Here is a 20614-nt window from a genome sequence, read left to right as displayed (position 1 = left end):
ATCTGTATATCAGACAGCTAGCAAAATGCAATGACGTTATCATGCTTCATACTTCGAAAAGGCAACTTGACTTGAATTGTGACTTGACTCGTGACTTGACTTGACTTGACTCGACTTGACTCGAGTCACCTCTAAAAATGGAGTGACTTGACTTGACTCGAGTCACATTTGAAAATCGATTGACTTGACTTGACTCGAGTCAAAATGTGCAATGACTCGAAATGACTCGTGACTCGAAGGTAGTGACTTGATCCCAACACTGGTATGTCCTACAAAAATGTTCTAGTAGAAGTGAGGGTATAGTCTATTAATATAAACATTTAAGTCAGTGGTGAAAGTAGGGCAAACCTGCTCGTGTAAGCACCTCCTACGAAGTGAAAGCACTTCGTTACTGACCACCTATCACTATCAGAGATGAGCGGATTTGAAATTTCTATGTCCTAATCCAATCCAAATCCGAACCTTCAAATCCTAATCCATACCTTTTTCATATTCAAGTCCATGTCCAATCCTAATCCGATTCCAACTGGAAATTCAGAAAAAAATAGTAATTTATGCAATGGAGGGATTCGAAGATTTTCTTTCACAACCAACGATTCACTTGATTCAAGATAACTTGGTAACCATAATTACATTAATAACTGATCTGAATAAAATTTGTCGCCATTCGCCACTAGACATTTCAATCTTCCAGAAAATAGGTAAATCCAATCCAAATCCTAATCCGTTCTGAAAAAAATGTCTTATCCAATCCAAATCCGACAAAATTTCACAAATCCTGTTTTTTCAAAACCTAATCCTAATCCGTGCTCATCTCTGCCACCTATGCCTTTTATGTCACTCCAATATCAGCCATAACGAGCAGAAAATGTTCATCATAGAAGCAAATGTTAAGCGCGTCCGTTGTAGAATGCCAAAGTACGGAAGCGCAACTGTCACATACAGCAGTTACAGAGATGAGACGTGAATTTTATATCCTGTTGGCACTTGCGTCTAGAACATTTATCTGCATACTGCACCGGTCCTGGTGTACAAGCACGTGCACATCGTTTTGCCGCGACAAGTGCGCAGCTGTTCTGAATTCGAGAACGGGCAGTAGGCGAAGCAGGCGCCTGAGCAACGCGGAGTCTCCATGTATCTTCTTCTTGACCACATCTCAGGATCGAAGCTACAGCGACACGGGACTACTTCGATAAAGCTTTTCTCGTCGAGGTAGGAAAGGCACATTCCAGAGTCCGGGCATTCAACTTTGCATACAGACGCTGCCATTCAAAGGCATTAGTATTAGCATATTACGGAAAGTGATAATGCTTAGCCTAGATTGCGAATAGTAGGCTACAATGATAAACAAACCTAAATGAATATATATTTTACACCTCAAACAATCCTAAACTCAGAAGTAGAAATAACGACGTAGATTGCTAATCAAGTAGAAGTAGAAATTTTAAATTAAGTAACAAGTAAGTATTCCGAGTCTAGTTCTGCCAAAAAAAACTGCGAAGTAGAATGAAAGCAGTGCAAAATAATTATGACGTGAGTAAGAGGTGCTTGTAGGCGAAAACTTGCTTGAGCTCACGTCAAAGTGGAAGTTGGTTACTTAGTTACTGACTATACTACAGAATTAAACTAGTACGTATAACTGGAATTGAAGCAGTCTGGTCAATATTTCACCGATTGATAGCAAAACGACTGGTAGGCCTACGCATGCTTGGTGCGGAAGGAAATTTGGGAGGTCCAGGTTGAACAAAAAAGGACAAAGAAATTTCAACAATGACGTGACCTCACATACCCATTGCAACGTATTGAACATAGTTGCCGTTGAAATGTCCTAACCCAAACTCATTGAGCACATTTCGTTGAAACGGAGTACGGACTATACTTGGAGTTATAATGGTAATAAATATAAACGTTACACGTTACTTTCTTGTTGTCCAGAGTGCAAAATATTCCATGCTAAATTTTATTATCACTTCACGGCCCTGTATCGAATATAGCGAATATTGGTATATCCATTTATCCGACCTTACCATAACCAACCAGAAATGCTTTTTTGCAGCTATAAAGATAGTATCGCCATTCGGATACCATTACGTGGAAAAACACTATTTCTTTTGAGATATGTCAATCGTATGTGTCGGAATTTCGAGTGATAAGTTAGCCATCTTACCAGATTTTTTCTTGGCGACCTTGTTGGCTTGAATCGTAGGAAGTAATGTAGCCAAAAGCTTCTTGGAGTTTCGTTGATAACTCACGATCAAATATATTTGCATCATACGGTCGGAAACAGCCACTACATTTATCGAGCACCCGATTTTGTCAACGGTCGGATCCAGAATGTGCGAGGATCTTCCTGAAAATCATATACGTTAGCTGTCTGGAATTATATTTTGGACACAGAACAACTGCTATCCGCGTGTTTTTATTACCCAGCCTCTTTGATCTAGAGCTGTAGCACCAATCTGATATGATTCTTTCCGTCTTGAGGGATAACAATAAATCTGCTTCGTCGGGAGAAGAAGAACCTTTTCCAGTTGAGATCTCGTGATGAAATAATATTCGATCTGAGGTAGAACAAAACACGAGCACGGAAACTTATAATCATCTTTGTCTGATAATCGTATAATCTAATTGGTGAGCGCCATCATTACATAATTACATTGTTAAGAGGGATTCTTATTAATTCATCACACAAGGTATATGTTCTGATCTGTGTGGTCTTGATACACATTGTAGTAATAAATCGCACTGATCCATGCGCTGAATACACAGCGTCGTATAGTGCTACCCCGGCCGTTTACTTCGACATAAAATGTCGAACGTTTGGTTATCATTATGTCTACCTCTATATATAACACACGTCTTAACGCGATACCTCTTAAGATTGTCTCTTTTTTTGTTGAACCGCTCATTCTTAGTAGCTTATGATTCTAAAGCACGACTGAACGGCCAATGTGAAACGTAAAGACTTGAAATAAAAAAGAATTTGAAGTCACCTTTCACCAAGTTTGATGGGTTCAGTTGTGGGACGTGAATCTTGATCTGATAATCTTCCATGACCAATGAGGCTGCTTTGATTCCTGCGAGTGATTGCAAGAAGTCATTCCAGTTAACGCCACCCAACCCATGTTTATGCCGCAACACGTTATGCGTTCGCAGGCACGCCATTTTCCAAGATTCTGAAAATTCGTTTCCTGAAGCGAAACAGAAAATACTTATCGACTATATCTATAGTTTATACCAGAGACAATGGTCGCGGATTTATTGGGATGCGACATTATCTTGATTAGGCTACACATGTACGCACATGCTCTGTATTGTATATAGTACATATAGCATACCGAATAAACGCATAATACACGTTTTAGGTTACTTGGATACTGCACATCGAAAACTGAATAATTCACTAGTCTTTTAACGTGATATATTGTAGCGAAATATATATTAAAATAAATCTACAATTTACACATGCATTGACAGTCACCTGCGTCTGAGAATACCGCTTCTTTCGACATTGAAACTAACAACCCCACGAACACGCCTAAGCGAGAGAATCTCCACATATTCGTAACAACTAACTGAAAGAATTGATTGGAATTGAAAAATATTCGGAAACAAACGCCACGAAATATGCTGTTACACCATTACAATACATTTTATATCCATATTGCAATCTTTTATGCGTGCACAAATCGGTCAAAATTCTATGCAGGCTACACAGCCGACGCCCAATAACTACCAGCGCACAACCGCTATTCCTGAACCCTCACATGTAGTAGGTCTTTGTAACATTGTCAGTCATTTGCGATGTGATATCACCGGAAGAATATCTTAAAATGAATTTAAAATTTCACAATAATTTAGTAAATGGCTCCTCGTGCTAAAGCATAAGAAAATCAGATGACAATTATTGTAAAGTGGCCATTGCGAATCTCTAGTCATTGATCATTGAATTGGTTTGTCCTCTGTGATGTTAGAGAACGCGACTCCTTCATAAGTATTCAGCTCAAGCCGGTGATTTCATTTGTGGATGCTCGTGGCAACTGGCACGAGAATTTGTGTTCCACAATAGACCGTGACAGCGGAGTGTCATGGTGCATCAATAATGTAATTTTGTTTCGCAATACATATTTAGAGGGCAATCATAGGCAGATCAAAAGCGTGAGAAAATTCATTTTGTAATATAGTTTGCGTTGAATATAAGGTAACTGATGCATATTCTAGCAGGGTTCAGCAACCTTTCGTGCAGCGTGCCAACATGTCCAAAAATTTCAAAATATTATCAACTGGCGTGCCAAACATTTTTAATTTTGTCATATTTAGCGTTTCAAGCAAGGATTCCCACAAACCACTCGACATTTGTTGCATGGTGACGGCATCAGTGACGCCAGTGATTCTTAAAGAACTCGTATCAATTTTGGTCTCTACTTGCGGTTGCTTTGCTTTTATTGTTTTGGGGTATTCATGGTGTTTGTCGTCGACTATGGTCATTTACACCAGGCCGATATTCTTCTTATTTTCCATAACTGCCGACTTATAGCACGGCCCACCTCTAGGCTTTTGTAAGACACCGCTGATGCGGATGAGGTGGGCTTTTCATTGTATATCGATGAAAATAATAATAAACGTGATTGATTGATTGATTGCTCGTTTCCAAGTCCACTGTATTGGGAACCATAGCCTCTAAGTAACAGGGCATTAAATTTGATATGATGATTGATGATATGACCTGATGATGAATAATATGCCCACCCTGTAACGTAACATACAAGTCAGCTTGATATCTCATTAATGTTGGTGTGGCACAAGATTTGCAAAGCTACAAAGATCGCGGTAAAGTGTTAAAGGTTTTCGTTACTCCAGAGATCTTGGAATCGTTTGCACGTACCAGATGATACCAAATGAGAATCCCATTTCATGAGACGAGCACGATTCCGCATTTCGACAAGGGGTTCATTATTTTCCTCTTCGGGTCTCATTTGATAGGTGCGGCTCAAGTTGCGGGCGCTAGACCATTCGGAGGGCGGAGCTGGTCATTTCGGCGACTTGGCAGTGAATATATATCAATGTAGCCGGTTTTGGCAAACATGCCACCGTTATTTTATTCCAAGGTTTTATCGCCTCGAATCATTTTGGCAGCACACAGTGTCGCATGTTGCCAGAAACGTTATGTCTAGGTCGTGTCATAGCGTAAAATGCCCAGCGACGAAATGCCGGCTCATAAAATAGTCGCGCTCCCGCAGTCTGCACAGTACACACTTCGATACCAAAGCATCTGAACGGTTTCATAAAATATTAGGTTGTCGTTCTTTCATAATTGCGAATACGGTTGGACTCATTTCTTTACATTATGCATATTTTTTATATTCTTTCCATATATCTATTTTTGTGGGGCTTCCGCATTACAATATATAAACCCGGCCCCATTAAATCGCGCGAAGCGGGGAAAATTTTTATAGATAAACAATATCTGCCCCAAAATTTTATGTTAATATACGAAATAGTTTTGAGTTTCCTCCGAGCTTTTTTCGATTTTTTAAACTTCTGTTTCACTTTTTCAATAAGCAAAATAAGGTTATAACATGTCGTGTGCGTCAAATCATTTGGCGTGCCATTAAAAATTTGGCGTGCCGGAGGTTGCCGAGCCGTGCTGTAGAATGGTAGCACGCGGATGCTGTTATCGTATGGTTATTACCATACATCCTACTTTAGGGATGTAGGGTGACCTATGTGTTCGTGTTCTATTCAAGACAACTAGAAAATTATATTTTCAGTGTATGCTAGTCGGCGCCTATAGTTCATTAACCTCACTAATACTACAGCCACATTCAGGACCGAAACAGTACCTCGTCAGCCCCCCAAAACTGTTGGCCTGGGCCCCCACAGGGTCATAAACCAAACTTTTGGGGTCCCGTATCCCCCTTCGTGACGGGTCTTTTTACCAACACCAAGTGAAGCTCGTTTAACTATATAGTAGGCGTTGCGTTTGCGTGTATGCGCGAAATATCATGTTGAGAATTGAATTTTGTCTATAATATTGGTATAATTACATATTGCATATATTATTTTTAAACCTTCTCTCAATCCACGTAATCGGATTTTTTGGTAGAGCTGAGCAAAGTTGTGACTTCAGATGGCAAGAGCAGGATTATTTCGCGCCTATGGACAATTCGACAATTGATAGTTTCGGCCAACACGCGGTGGTCGTTTTCGGCCCAGGTTTTATTTGGAAACACATTTCGCGAAGTCGCATGTTGGCTGAAGCTTCAGAAATGTAGGTGTATCATGGAGCGGTAATGGTCGGCGCTATAATGCCTATTTGAACAAAATGATGTATATTTTTTCTTGGGGCGCTGAGAGTACCTGAAATAAAAGTAGACAATAATTGAATTATAGAAGAATCGAAGTTGAAGGGAATTCCCCACTAAATACTATATAATTTATGCTTATTTTCAAAATAATTTTGGGCCCCCTTCGAGCAGTGGCGCAGTTACGGCCTGTAGCGTATCACTCAACGATCACGCCGATTTGATTATTTAGCCTATCTGATTATCGTGTGTCGCACTCTGTTGTGGCAGTATCTGGGAAATTTAATTCATTATTCAAATATTTGATGTTCAATTTTTTTTATGGATACTTCCATCAAGTCGGTGATGGTGCTCTAAGTCTGCACGCGGACAGAGCTAGACCTAGACATATATATATCTTTTAGTCACCGTCCGAAGAACATCGCCGTTGTTACAAGTTGTTTTAATAAACGACTTATAACGCTAACGTGTTAACGTTATCCATACCGAGCCGCGGACCAAGAAGAGCGCGCACCCACGACAGAGCCCAAAGGGGCCTGGCTGCCCATCCAATAAGTCGCTGCTGAAGAGATTCGGCGTCCTAAACATAGAAGATATGCGGAAACTAGAAATCGCCAAGTTTATGTATCAGTTTCACTGCGGTCGTTGCCCCGAATATTTCAATGACTTCTTTACCTCTGAATCAAAAGCGCACAAGTACAACACACGCGCGTCCACGTCGTCCAAATATCATATGATCGACCGAAAAGATCATCGCTCCATCAAATATGCCGGACCTGATGTGTGGAACAGTATCCCGCCGGCCATCCGACAGTCGACGAGCATGTCCACATTCAAGTCGAAATACAAGCAATTACTACTAAATAAATACAGTCCATCCTCAAGATTACCGGATCACGACTGACCTATCGATCTCGCTTCCCATGACATGCCGCCCTATTTCTTGTCGCTTTCTTTTTCTATACTGTATTCTTTACTTTCATTCAGTGTGCATGCCTCCTTTTTACTACGCCTAGGCCAAGGTGGGTGTCCGATTCCATTGACAAATCCAAGTCGCTTCGACACCTTCCTGTCTATTCATTGTATCGCATTTTTTGTGGTGTATTGAACTGATAAAATTGCTAATAAAATGATGATGATGATGATGATGGTCACTGGTCATATTGTACATTCGAGACAGCTCAAAGAAACCCCGAGCGAGGGATAGCTGACTCGTGGGCTCTCTGTTTCAATGCATGCGAAATTACTTGTTCCGTGGAAATTCCTGTAATGTCATTGTTATCACAACATTGCTTTCGTCCCCTGAGGAGTGCGGACCCATTGCAGCAGACCGATAATCCGATGCAATTTTCGGACACCGAATGAATGTATAGTAGGGCTGTTAAAAAAAACTTTTCCTTCAGATTCCACTGGCTACTTGATCAAATTGTTAGATTGGTTTGAAAAAAAAACGTTGCACACCAACTTTGGCTCAACTCCAACCAGTACAAGCGAGATTCTTGCAGTAACAATTTTATCAAGTAGCCAGTGAAATCTGAAGGAAGAGTGTTTTTTTAACAACCCTAATGTATAGCCACGTTTCCATTGTTATTCTGCAGTTTCTAATATATCGTGAATTTAGATATATATGAGTTGGGAGGAATACATTTGGTCCCAACCTCTGAGCTATATAAACAACGCTGTTTCATCACCGGTGAACTCAATGATAATTGTGGATATTTGATCATTTGTGGATTTGGTTACCAAGGAGTTAAAATATATGTTATGCTTCATTGCGTTGCGATAATACCAGAAGATTTATGTATTGCGTATAAAGCTCAGAAGCTACTGCATTGGGGGTGCTTTGGCGACCAGCTGTAAGCTGTAGAAGTATAGGTTTCTATGCATTTTCTGTAAGAGCGGTGTTGCTGGATCTTGTCAGAGGACTTGAGGGTGGGCGATGTATCGACCAAGAACCGCCAACAGTAGAAAGGGCGGACGAAACGGCATTGTAATCCGCCCGTCTTCCGCTAGCGCAAAATTACAAAATGACAATCTTCCCACCGAACCTCTCGCTAGCAGGCCAGCCACAGCAGCACTCAATGCGCTACAGTCTTTGACAGATGCCGGCGACTCAAAATACCGACCTTCAACATCATTTGCGGAGCGTGAAAAGCCGCAGAAAAGAGAGAGAAGACTAACTCTGAGTGAAACTACTGGCATAGGAAAACACGCGGAAGCTCTAATTCGCCTTAATACCCCGTCATCCACCGCTGGAAAAATCAAAGTCGAAGAGAGGATTACTTTGGAGCAGTTGTTCAAAATCAAGACAGCTTTTGAAGAAGCAGATACAGATGGAAGCGGAAGTCTTGACATCGATGAATTTAAAACTGTTGTCAAAAAATCTTTAGGTATTCGCGGTCGAAATGAAGAGCAAATCATTGCTCTTTTTATGAAGATTGATTCGTCATCTGATGGAGAGATTGATTGGGATGAGTTTTGTACTTATATGCAACTGGAATATGCGGAAAAAGAAGAAGCATTACTTCGTTCGAAAAGAGTGTTATTCCAACTCCCTCCTATCGTGTCAATGAGCCATTTTCATAAATCCACAGGGACTGTGTTGCGAATTCTTCACATAGGTGAGTCAACGTTCATGTGCTGTAGTAAAGACGGACTACTTTCATTTTGGTCCAACGACCTGAAACTACGCAAATCCAAATCGATCATGTGCGACACAGGCGGTGGCTCGTCTTTTTCTATCAAACCTAACATGTGGGTTACTGACGTTGCAGTTTTGCCGATTCATAATAAAATTGTTGTTGGCACTGGGGATCGTGATATCTATTTTTATGAACTCTCAACGTTAGAATTATGTTGCCGACTGACTGGTTTTGATAGCATCCCTCTTTGCATGGATGTATGCGAGATCGAGCAAGACTTCATCATTATATCATATGGCGATGACCAAGGATGCGTTGGCATCATCGAGATTAAAAAAGCGAGTGAATCTTTCAGACTTTGGAAAAAAGCTCCCATTACAAACAACATGCCCACTCTCTTAATACAAGATATATCCTGCGAAGATCATGTTTACTTTGTGAAATGGAAAGTGCACAATGACTGGATATCGAAATTGAAGTATTATCACGAATTACACTCGGTCGTGTCATCATGCAACCAAACCGCGTACGCATTAGTCCGAGGCTGCATTAGACCTAGTACTAACATTGAATCGCACGCAGGCCGTAGTACATCTGCAGTCTCCAGTGTGAAACACACACGGAAACAAGGGCATCGTCGGCTACGCGGGCATCAGATACCAGAAGGTCGTCGTAGACAAGCGGCTGACCAATCTGTGTTTAGTGTATACAAAGGAGTGTCGAGCTTTGAATATTGCAAAGAAAGAAATATCATCGCGTCCGGCGGTATGGATCGTATTGTACGCTTGTGGAATCCGTACATGCCTCACAAACCGACTGGTTTCCTCAGAGGGCATAACTCGCCGCTGGTGTTTGTATCTCTGTCGGGAGTTAGCGATCGTGTGTTCAGCATATCTGCGGATAAAGTTGTTAAAGTGTGGGACTTGGTGGAGCAAACTTGTCTCGTGACTTTAAGTCCGAAACTGCACAAAATCACAGGTGAAATATTGACGTGCACATATTCAGAATCGTTGAAAGCGTTGGCTGTTGTTACCGACCATATCACATTGCTGAAAATATCTCAAAAAGTCAAAGTCAGAGCGGAGATGCCTATAAGCCATACTGAACCAGTGACTTGCATTGGTTACAACGCAAGTTTTAACCATGTCATCACTTGCTCGGAAGGTGGTATTGTAAAGTTATGGGATTTTGACAATGGTTCGCAAATGTTCGAATTCAACAAAGCACACGGCGATGAAGCAATCACCTGCATGACTTTTGACACAAGCGGACGGCGTCTAGTAACGGGAGGAAGAGACGGGGCTATAAGAATATGGAACTACAACAACGGACATTGCTTGCGTACTCTAATCCCAGATGGCGAACCTGTCGAAGTGTCTTCATGTCTTTACTTGGAGACAAACCGCAATCGTTTTATTGCAGGTGTAGGCTGGGACAGGATGATAAACATGTACCCGGATGATGTGCAAGACTTCAGAAGCATACAAAGACCAGAGAATAAGTGGAAAAATTATGCCAAAATCGGACACAAGGAAGATATCATCACCGCGGCTGACGGCCCGCCGAATTTGCTAGCGACTGCGTCGTATGATGGAATAATAAACGTTTGGAATTATGTGTCCGGAATTTTAGTGAGCTCACTACAGCACAAGCCATCGGATGGGGATGTATCGCCTAATTTTGATGATGAAGATTCAGGTTACGAGAACGATCAAAACACTGATGCAGTATCTAAATTGCTGTTCATCAAAAAACGAATCCCAGATCGTAAAGCGTCGTTAATCGCAGGATGTGCGGACGGTTCTCTCGTATTTTGGGGTGCACATGATAAAAACGCGTACGCTTGCTGTAAAGTCACACACAAGCCTACTCCTGTAAGAGCCATGGCCTTGACTGACGACGAAAACACTCTGTATATAGGAGATAATCTCGGATTTGTGCGTGCGTGGAATATCGAGGATTACGCTTTCAACCAGCCTGAGGTGAAATACACAAAGCCGCCTCCGTTGTTAGTAGGGTGGCGATGTCACGTAGAGCAAATCACGGATTTATGTGCTGTTGAAAAACATGGAGTTTTAATCACATCGTCTGCAGACTGCACTGTGCGGCTTTGGAAATTAACTAGCGAGTGTATTGGTACTTTCGGGCAGAAAGAACGTTGGGATGTGTACGACGAGAGCACTTGGTTGCACCCGATGGTGCCCCAAGAAGTGTTGCTGGATCCAATGAGCATGCCGGAACATGACGTCTTCCAAGATAAGGCTTCGTATTACGAGATTATCCACCACGATAGCTTGCAGCCTTCAGACAGTGAAAGCGAGACTACAGGTGATAAAAGCGGAAACACGTTGAGTGTCGACAAGCAGACACCCAGACGAAGACCGTCACGTTCGAAAGACGCAGACGATGTTTGGAGGAATCGTTTGTCTAGGCGTTTATCGCGTGCTGTGAATTTGACAGATGACAAGCACGGCAGAAACGAAGATGACAGTGTACTGCAGGACGTCAGGTCCAGCATGTCAAAAAGCGCAGGAAAGCGTCTACGTCACGAGCGTCTGTTGTCGTACCAGCGTCGTATGAATCTGCACGTGGACGCGGGATCACACGCGTTTCAGTCTTTGAAGTGTTTCGACTTGCAGACGCCCGATATGAGAGAAGCCAGGGCCATCGAGACCAAGACAAGGAGAGAGAATCCGGTGTTGCCAGTGGAATACGCGCCGATACGTGAGAGCGAGATGGAGACCGATGAATAATTGATGAGGTTTGCGGAAATCAATGCGAACCGGGGATTGATTATGTCGGCCTGTTTTATTATTTATAGGGCCGGGCACAATGATTTGTGTACTCGATCTGAATTGAGTATTAATTGCATTGATTCCAGTCGAGTAGTGATATCTTCCACTAAGAGCTATATTATCAAGGCAACGGGCATTTTAGTTTCGATACCTTCTTCCCATTGTGAGAGCCTTAGAACCTAAAATCAATTGTTGTAATAGTAGTAATTAGTTGAATCGCATCACGGTGGCGAAAAACTTGGTGCAAAATAGGAGTTGACGTTTCTGTGGAGTCGTGATCAATACACAGCGTTGTAGCAATGTGCGATAAAATACTCGAGGGAAACAGAACTAAATTATCGTCAATGTGATGAATAACTGACATTGTTTTCTTTGTGGCTGTATAATAGGAACATATTCGAATTTTCTCATCATCCATACTGTTATGATGTTTTAATTGCTGGTACTCCAATACTCAATTCTGAATCAGGCACTCGATTTTGCCCAGCCCTAATTACGAGTCCTACTATCTATCGTGCAGGATGTGTGAAGCATTGTCGATCATGTTATTTTGCTGACATTTGTTTGTGTCATTCCGATATCGTATGTTCCGAGTGTGTTTTGTATAGCTTACCTTTCAGCCAGCGGCTGTTGACATATCAAAATACACCCCTGTTATGCTAATGCATGGGCATCTCCGGTTACACGATGACTGGTGTATTCGGTGTGCAGAGCTTAAGAAGCTCGTTAAATACCATGGATATACGACACTGTTTTCGTGCTACATGCCTGATAAGCTTCCTCTTCTGGAATTGTTATGAAAGTTGAACGATATCCTATTGATCGTATTGGAGATGCAGTTTACCTTCTCAATATTGCAAGCGATGCCTGTGTGATCAAAGCTATTATGCACAATTTATTGTCAATTATTCGTTATCGATGATATCGACGTCCGTTCCATGGTATAATTTATGATGAATGCATTTCGTGTAGTTATCAACGTCTACTTATTTACCTTGAAGCGTGCTGTTAATCACTGTAGGCTTTTTTATCGTCTGCATTTCCAAAGTTTTGTTACCTAATTTCTATCGTTACCTACAGCTGTTACAATTAATTTTACCTTTTGATAGATATGACTGTGAAGTTGAATTCTGAAATTTCGTGCCAAGATTTCTTTGTATTATTCATGTCTTTTTGCATTGTTCTAAAATTGCTAGTGTTTGAGTGTAAAGAAGATTAGTGTTTCTGAAAGTTTTTTATTAGATGATTTTAGAGATTATATGTGTTCCTCGTGAGTTTACCGTTTTTATGAGCAAAAAGATGCACAACAGACCAACTACATTATGCGGCATGCAACAATTTGATACCTTGTTCAATTCTTAGACTCGGCACGTAACGTCTTCAAGGTCTGATTATGGCCGACGAATTACTATGCACCTTGATATCGGCTTCCGAAAAAGCGAGCAAAATCGCGAGACTTTGCAGAGAAAACGAGGACCTCTTTTCGTTACTGATCGAGAACAAAGGAGAGAGGAACAATGAAATAGATTTCAAGACGTTTGCCGATGTTTTTATTCAACAAGTCATTGTCAGAGAGGTTTCATCAAAGGTAGCTACCGATTTCTGGATTGAAACCGCGTTATTCTGCTTGGTTTTCATTGTGTTAAAGGCATTGTAACAACACACCGGAATGGCCGTGTTTACATATCTTAATCCTGTTTCTATATGTCGGCGGTAATGTTGTGGTATCAATTGTAATGTTTAATTCTTGTTGGCTTGGTAGTTAAGATTTTGAAGTGGTGGAATGGTCTTTTAGTCGACTTGCAACAATAGCTTGTTTCCACAGTGTTATTGGGTTGCTTTACATGGCAAGGAAAAAGTGATGGTGTTACTTCTTTGACTTGAGTAACGGCACTTACGACTTTTTATACCGTACCTGGTTGTAACATCTATCGGGCTACCTACATCCATAAAGATCTCACAACTAAGGCTTGTGGAGTGTTGTGGGGTTTTAGAATGTAATCTTCATAATGAAACGCTTATTGAATGGTAAATTCATATTGAAGTGAACCCAAATATTTTCGGCTGTCTAAAATTAGTACATTCGGCTGTCTTCGAGATGATTATTCCAAGTTGCGTGCCGGTGATGTCATATTTTGTGATACGATTGTTGATATACGATGTTCTTTCCAATTCTCTACTAATTGCTGACGATATATCTGACGAGTGTCAGTCCAACATATTTGGGCTCATTTCAATATGATTATACTATTCAATTGCATATTGAAGTTCTGTACCTCCAAGATGCTGTTGAAACCCTTGTCGGACGAGTCCCATGCGTGCCACTATTTTTCTGTTTCGATGCAATCGATTACAATTGGAGCATAGTTTAGCGTTAGTTGATTACGGCACGATTTTTTCGACAGTTTGGTAAACTAGGAGATCAAGTAAAAGGTGAAGAAAACAACTTATTCACGAATACTCTGGGAGAAAGCGTCACGGTCGAAATCAAGTCCGACGCAAACGCCACTGCCGACGTCATAGCGAAAGTGTTAGGTGAACACAAGAACGCCGCCTCGTAAGTAACGTTTTCGATATTATATGATTCTTTTGTATGTAGTTATGCGGTTCGTTTTTAGATTGCTAGCGAATGCTGCTCATGAACCTACGGGTTCAGATATGGAAGCTGAGGTGTGTGACGAGACACTGGCGCAGATCAGAGAGTCTGGGCTGGATTTGAACAATCTAGGCATATGGGTGGACCCGATAGGTGAGACGCGTGTTTTGTTAACCGGGTGGGTGGTGAGTAACGATGTAATTCTACTTTATTTGAGCTCTCAAATGGTTATGATTTTATTATCTTCTACCTGAAAGTTTTCAGTTGTTTAGGAAGACTTACATGAAAATTGCTCGCTAACCTGTAGTTGAGTACCAACGATAGGGTTACCATACGTCCTCTTTTTTGACTTTTTTGAAAGTGTCCTCGGAGGACGCCCTTTTGTCCTCTTTTTAAAAAATTTAGGTCACATTTAGAGCAAAATGCGAGTGATATGCCGTAAATTAGCACAGAAGTGACGCTCCGGCGGGTATCTCGGAGTGAAAAACGGTGATTTGAGCTCTGAGCGGAAAGTTGACCCTTTTTTTATTTTTTATAGTCAACCAATCACAAAGTGGGAAAAATTCACCGATTTTTGAGAATTTTTCTTTGGTTTTGCAAGTCTGAAGTGTCCTCTTTTTAGATTTCCAAAATATGGTAAGCCTAACCAACGATGACTTCTTTGACCAAGTCTGTTGGATTCATAGTGTTGACGTCACCGAGAATGCTGTAGTTACGATTAGATGATAAATTGTTTTTTGACGGTTTGAAGATTGATCTTTCTAGACATTACATTACCGTGTACATATTCTGAAATCTGAGACGTTCACTAATGAAGTATTTCTACTTTTCCCAAGTACTCTAGTGGATTACCCATGTTTGGAAGCGGTTGTTACTCAAATAGGAATTGAAGTAATGGTATACTTTTCTATCCAATTCTAAGTAGAAGTAGCAATTTCCAAGACATATCAAAACTACTTCTGAAAAGTACTCGTTGAAGTAGCTGCCAAAAGTGGATGTGGTTGTTTGGTCTCATGCGTTTTGCAGTTGCACCCAGAAAAGCGATGCAATGTTTTCCAAAATTACTCAACACTTTTGAAAATCCAAATTGTAAAGGGTAAGTAGTTTTGCCGGAAAGCCGTTCGAGCAGAATTGAAGTAGTTCAAAACGATAACCAATTGACTAAGTACTTCAAGTAGGCCATACCCTTCTGCGGTGCTCCGAAAGAGTAGAAGTACTTTCACTGATCATGACCACCTTCATCATCGATTAGCTTTTTCCTCGACTGTGAGCCTGCCCCCGTAATTCTCACATTTCAGATTTTGTCAAGGACAGCAGCTTTTTCGGATTTTTTTTTATTGTTTCCACCACCATAAAATACCCCGTAACCCAAATTCCATCATCTTTGACAGATTGTACGTCTCAATACGTGAAGGGCATCGAAAATTCCGTACCGCTGTCGTCGGGCGTTTACGAAACAGGACTCCAATGCGTGTTAGTCCTCATCGGCGTGCACTGTTTAGACACGGGGCTTCCAGTTATAGGCGTTATCAACCAACCGTTTAATAAGTCCATGGATTCAGACCTTGGAAAAAAGTGAGCTTTCTCCGAAAAGACGTCGCGAGGTTATTTTTATAATATATTTGTTGATTTAGGTGGTCGGGAAGGTGCACTTGGGGATTTTCATATAATGGTGTCAAAAAGAACAATATACCTCAGGTATACATATTTACCTTATTATAGTATTCATTATTATTTTCTTATTAGTCGTTTATTTATTAATTAATGTGATTGAATATTTTATTTGCGGATTGCTATTTTGGTGTCATGTAATGGTTTTAGTTAGAATTGTGCCCTTTTTAGAGGTGGTCCGTAGCAAAGTAGCCTACTTTTACTTTTTAGGTTTTTGTCTACTTGAACAGTCAATATACAATTGAGTAGTATATTCATATTGAAATGAACCCGAATGAGTTTATGTGCCGTCTAAAAATAGTACATTGACCTTAAAAGCTCTCTTCGTCCCGATTATTCGAAATTTCATGCCGGCGACGTCATATTTTGTGACGCGACGGTTGGTATAAGATGTTCTTTGCGATTCTCTCAGGGTTGTAATGACTCGAGTCATGACTCGACTCGAGTCACGATTTTCTAATGACTCGACTTGACTCGAGTCATTTTCGCAAAATTCAGAAATGACTCGACTCGACTCGAGTCAATCTGTGTATTGACTCGACTTGGACTCGAGTAATTGCGCATGACTCGAACCAAGTCATATGACTCGAGACTCGGACTTCGAAGACCGACGATTCATTGTAATTTCGAAGAATAGTAAAGTTGCCACGCTATTGGGATCTCGACTATTGGTACTGGTACTTGAAAATGCGACCAGGAACTGCTAAAAGTGAGGAAAATTAGTATATTATAAATGCGAACCATTCGATATCATCAAACGGAGTTATAAAAGGTGGGTTTAACAAGACGTTGACAGGAATCCGAGTAGTCAACACAATGACTTGGACTCGACTCGAGTCATAATACCGTGACTCGGACTCGAGCCTATTTTCGCTGACTTGGACTCGGACTTGACTCGGTGGTGAATTGAAAATGACTCGACTTGACTCGAGTCAAAACTATAGAAGTGAGATTGACTTGTGACTTGGTTACAACCCTGGATTCTCTACTAGTGGCTAATGATTTTTACCCATGACGTCAGTGTCACCTGAAAATGTTTGGGTTCATTTCAGTATGAAGATCGAAGATACTATTCAATTGTATATTAAAGTTTTCTGTATCTCCATGAAGCGCTCGCAATCAAGAAAAAATTGACGACGATTCTTGTACTCCTACTTGACTAATTTGACAACTCTGGGTATTTTCTCTGCAGATCCTGAATGGCAACCGAAAGCCACTTGTCATACTCAGTATGCACGACCCTGTCGCCAAAGCAACCGTGGAAAAACTATCGGACGCGATGGACAAGTGTTTGTCTCGCGGCGCCGGCTACAAGTGCATCACCGTGGCCGACCGGTCGTCGGATCTGTTCCTGTACACAAACAGCGGCAGCTACAAGTGGGACACTTGCGCCCCGCATGCGATACTGCTGTCTTGCGGTGGCGGTATTGCGGTTTTGAAAGACGCCGTTCGATCCTACGGTAAGTACCGGAAGTGTTGACGTATCTTTCGGCTTGTTTATGAATGCTGTGAGTTGCTTGTGACGTTTAGGTAGAGGGGGTTTAAGTAGGGATGGTGTGAACCTCATGACGTCACGTGACGTCATATTGCTAATTCCAACCCTACATTTCTGTGAAGTGATAGCTTATATTAATGTACACGATACCTGGCGTGGACTCGGGCCACATAATGCCACAATGCTGAAGTTGACGTTTCAAACGTCGCCAAATGTATCAACTGGGACAGTCGAATGATATAATGATCCCATGTAATCAATATCTTTCGTCGCTTTCCCAACAATTTCGACGAGAAAATATAATATTACGCCTTGACGGTTTAAGCCAGACCGGACAATCTATTCGGCGTCTGAGTATTGCTACGTTGATATTGAGCAGAGCATAAAACGGGTTTCTGTACTTGCTACCGATATTACCCCATTAACAAGTTATGCAGCAGTACCCAACACCCCAATCGCGCGGATTTCGTTTTTATGGTACAGTAAACACATGAAGTCAAGATCGACCCCGTATGCCTGCTAGATTTTTTACATCAGACAACAATAACAATCTCATTGATTGGTTGAATAAGCATAATTCGCCGACTACATGTAGTGCATTTCGCTATTGTTGTGTGATTGCGGGTCAAGCTCAAAGAGTCACTAAATATTCACAAATGGAAAGCTGGATAATTCGATCAAAATTTCGTAACAAAGCAAGTAAAATTTTTGAAGTTGTGATGGGACATGCTGGTTTAGTGTTAATTTTTTATGCTGCCAGCGCTATGCATGCATAGAGTGGACCGTAGTTAAAATGCATTACTTTGAGCCAAAGATGACATAATGAAGTGAAAATTGTTGTATATGAAAAGGTTCACAGTGCAGAACCTACTGAGGTTCGTGTTTGTGAACCTCTAAATTTCCGAGGTTCACACACAGAACACGAACGTGAACCTCACGTTCATACCATCCCTACGTTCAAGTGGTGGTAATTTTCTGTAGGTATGAGAATTGCATGACGCCACCAAGGAGAGAAGTGTAAAAGCAAAAGTCAAGTAACCCCCTCTGATGATGCTGGGCCGACATCATGATCACAGCGATATCACTCACAGCTATCGAAATAAAATTTCAAAAGGTAGTCAGTTTCGGATCAACGAAGTGTGAAAGCAGATGCAGCAGCCCGAAAACGTGCCTGGTCACGATTTGGTGTTTTTAAACCTTATTTTTAAACTCCATTGCTCAAGTGCCTGTTCACTAGCCTGCGCACATCTCAGAGTTAGAGATTCTTTAAATCAAGAAACGATTTGGGATTTTCAAATTCCATTTTTCAGACGCCTCATCGAAAGTCGACACAGATATCGGTAGCGTATTCGAAAATTGTCAAGTGCTATATTGCGAACGCCGGCTTGGGTCTTCGACCAATTGGACAGCAAACACTGGCGGCATAATCGCTTACAACAGTTCCTCCTCCAGTGCGAAAGCCGCAAATCAAATTATGAGAGCGATCGACACTTCCACGCTTGTTTAAATCTTTTTTGTTGTGTATCACCATAAGTTCTACTTAATCATGACATATTGCGTATTATTCAAGAATTTTTTAGTTCAAACTTCTGTTTTGTCTGTGAAAGGCCATCATTTGCCGCTAGCGTTATTTATTTACCATATATCGTTAACTAATAATTTCCATTGCACGTATATAATCATAAGCAGTTAATAGAGATTCTTTTCGATTGTAAACACTCTTTAATATGCATTGTGCAATCGATTCCGTATGCATGCTTTCACATTCTTCCCATATGATTTATGGAAAAATGTCACTACCTTTGAAGTGTAGCTTGATAATTTAATACTATGGCTACACAATCTTATGGTTGAAGATTTTTTGCCCAACTTACAACCTATCCTACTAGCCTGGATATCACTTGTTTATAAATTTGGGATATGAAGCCATTAGAAAGTTTCAGAACTAGCTAACTTACGGTATCTTGATATTTGTCCATTAATGTTAAATTGCTGAACAAATACAGTTGAGAATTTTTTGAGTTCCACACGTTCGTAAATTATTGTTTGTCTTTTGTGTGTTAGTCCCGAGACGTGCCTGTCATGGTCATTGTTATAACCGACACCTTACATTAATTATGACTTTCCAATAAGTCAACGTGTCATTACACACATGATCGTATTATTGTTCTGAGTATACTTATGAAAATACATCTTTAACCGCGATCTGTCTTCAAGTTTTGAGTACATCTACCTTGAAATCGAATGAAATGCTGATTCTTCATTTTTGAGCTGCACACTCCTTGTATTATATACTTTGCTAAATATACTATACTTGGTTTGATTTATTCCGTTATATGCAAAAGAATGAGGAAATTGACTATGAAATGTTTGAAGCTGATTATCATTTGAATGAGCGAATACAGTACCAGATGTTCTTTTGAATCACAGACGTTCTGAAAGCGGGGTTTGGTCAGGGACAGTAAAAAATGTGAAGTGTTTCGTTGAGGTGGTCTCTACATCAAAGCTGCCTGAAACGATCTGGGTTATTCTGCGCATGTAGTTATAAATAGGCAGAGATCTATATAAGAATTTCGAGCCAATCGATATTGCAGGAACATTTTCCACTAGAACTTCGTAAACATCATCATCATTGGTTTATTAGCAATTTTATCAGTCCAATACACCACAAAAATGCGATACAATGAAAAGAAAGGAAGATGTCGAAGCGACTAGGACAGTGTTTCCCAACCTTTTTCATCTCGTGCCTCCCTTGGCCGAAATTTTAGCCAAAATTCCCCCCTAAGGATAAATCTGCCCGATGAATAAAAATGGTCAATTTTACCGCGCGAACACCTGTTGACTGAGAGAATAAGACGGGCGGTACCGAGTGTTTGTTTCTAGCAGTGCTGTAATAACACTTTATAGACCTCCAACAACCATATGGTCTTAGTCCCAATCACACATATTCTGGAAGGCTTGACTCAACAGAGCCCCACACGTCCATTTGTGTTTTCGGCATACCATGCAGCAATCGCTAATATAACTGCAGTGAAAAATCAGTATCCATAAATTTACTGGTGGTCTCGCGATTTTTTTTTCAAGTTTGCGTATGCATTTCGCCAACAATA

General features: G+C 40.9%; 3 protein-coding genes across 4 annotated transcripts; 2 read left to right on the top strand and 1 right to left on the bottom strand.

Moving 5' to 3' along the window:
* Positions 1 to 264: 264 nt before the first annotated feature.
* Positions 265 to 3587, bottom strand: LOC145443744 (uncharacterized). Of its 2 annotated transcripts, XR_013916521.1 has the most exons (6): positions 3482 to 3587; positions 2994 to 3191; positions 2427 to 2561; positions 2168 to 2350; positions 824 to 1262; positions 265 to 399 (listed from the first exon to the last, which is right to left on the bottom strand). XR_013916521.1 is itself a non-coding variant. In XM_080321698.1 (5 exons), the coding sequence occupies exons 1-5, from the start codon at positions 3558 to 3560 to the stop codon at positions 1003 to 1005; spliced, it is 855 nt and encodes a 284-aa protein (XP_080177824.1). In that variant the 5' UTR covers positions 3561 to 3587; the 3' UTR covers positions 265 to 1002. The 2 variants fall into 2 exon arrangements, 1 of the variants encoding a protein (XP_080177824.1); XM_080321698.1 differs by having other exon boundaries at positions 265 to 1262.
* Positions 3588 to 8070: 4483 nt separating this feature from the next.
* Positions 8071 to 13105, top strand: LOC145442559 (cilia- and flagella-associated protein 337-like). The gene has a single exon (XM_080320502.1). It carries the CDS (start codon positions 8245 to 8247, stop codon positions 11698 to 11700), a length of 3456 nt encoding a protein of 1151 aa, XP_080176628.1. The 5' UTR covers positions 8071 to 8244; the 3' UTR covers positions 11701 to 13105.
* A 30-nt stretch (positions 13106 to 13135) lies between these two features.
* Positions 13136 to 19928, top strand: LOC145442560 (inositol polyphosphate 1-phosphatase-like). The gene is made up of 7 exons (XM_080320503.1): positions 13136 to 13330; positions 14148 to 14299; positions 14361 to 14491; positions 15730 to 15913; positions 15973 to 16036; positions 17202 to 17469; positions 18815 to 19928. The coding sequence occupies exons 1-7, from the start codon at positions 13136 to 13138 to the stop codon at positions 19009 to 19011; spliced, it is 1191 nt and encodes a 396-aa protein (XP_080176629.1). The 3' UTR covers positions 19012 to 19928.
* The last annotated feature ends 686 nt before the right edge of the window (positions 19929 to 20614 follow it).

Source organism: Botryllus schlosseri, chromosome 7 (assembly GCF_051294905.1).
Source record: "Botryllus schlosseri isolate E-star chromosome 7, Bs_hap1, whole genome shotgun sequence".
Lineage (NCBI taxonomy): Eukaryota > Metazoa > Chordata > Ascidiacea > Stolidobranchia > Styelidae > Botryllus > Botryllus schlosseri.
The sequence above is the reverse complement of the archived record's forward strand: the minus strand, read 5'-3'. Positions and strand labels throughout refer to the sequence as shown.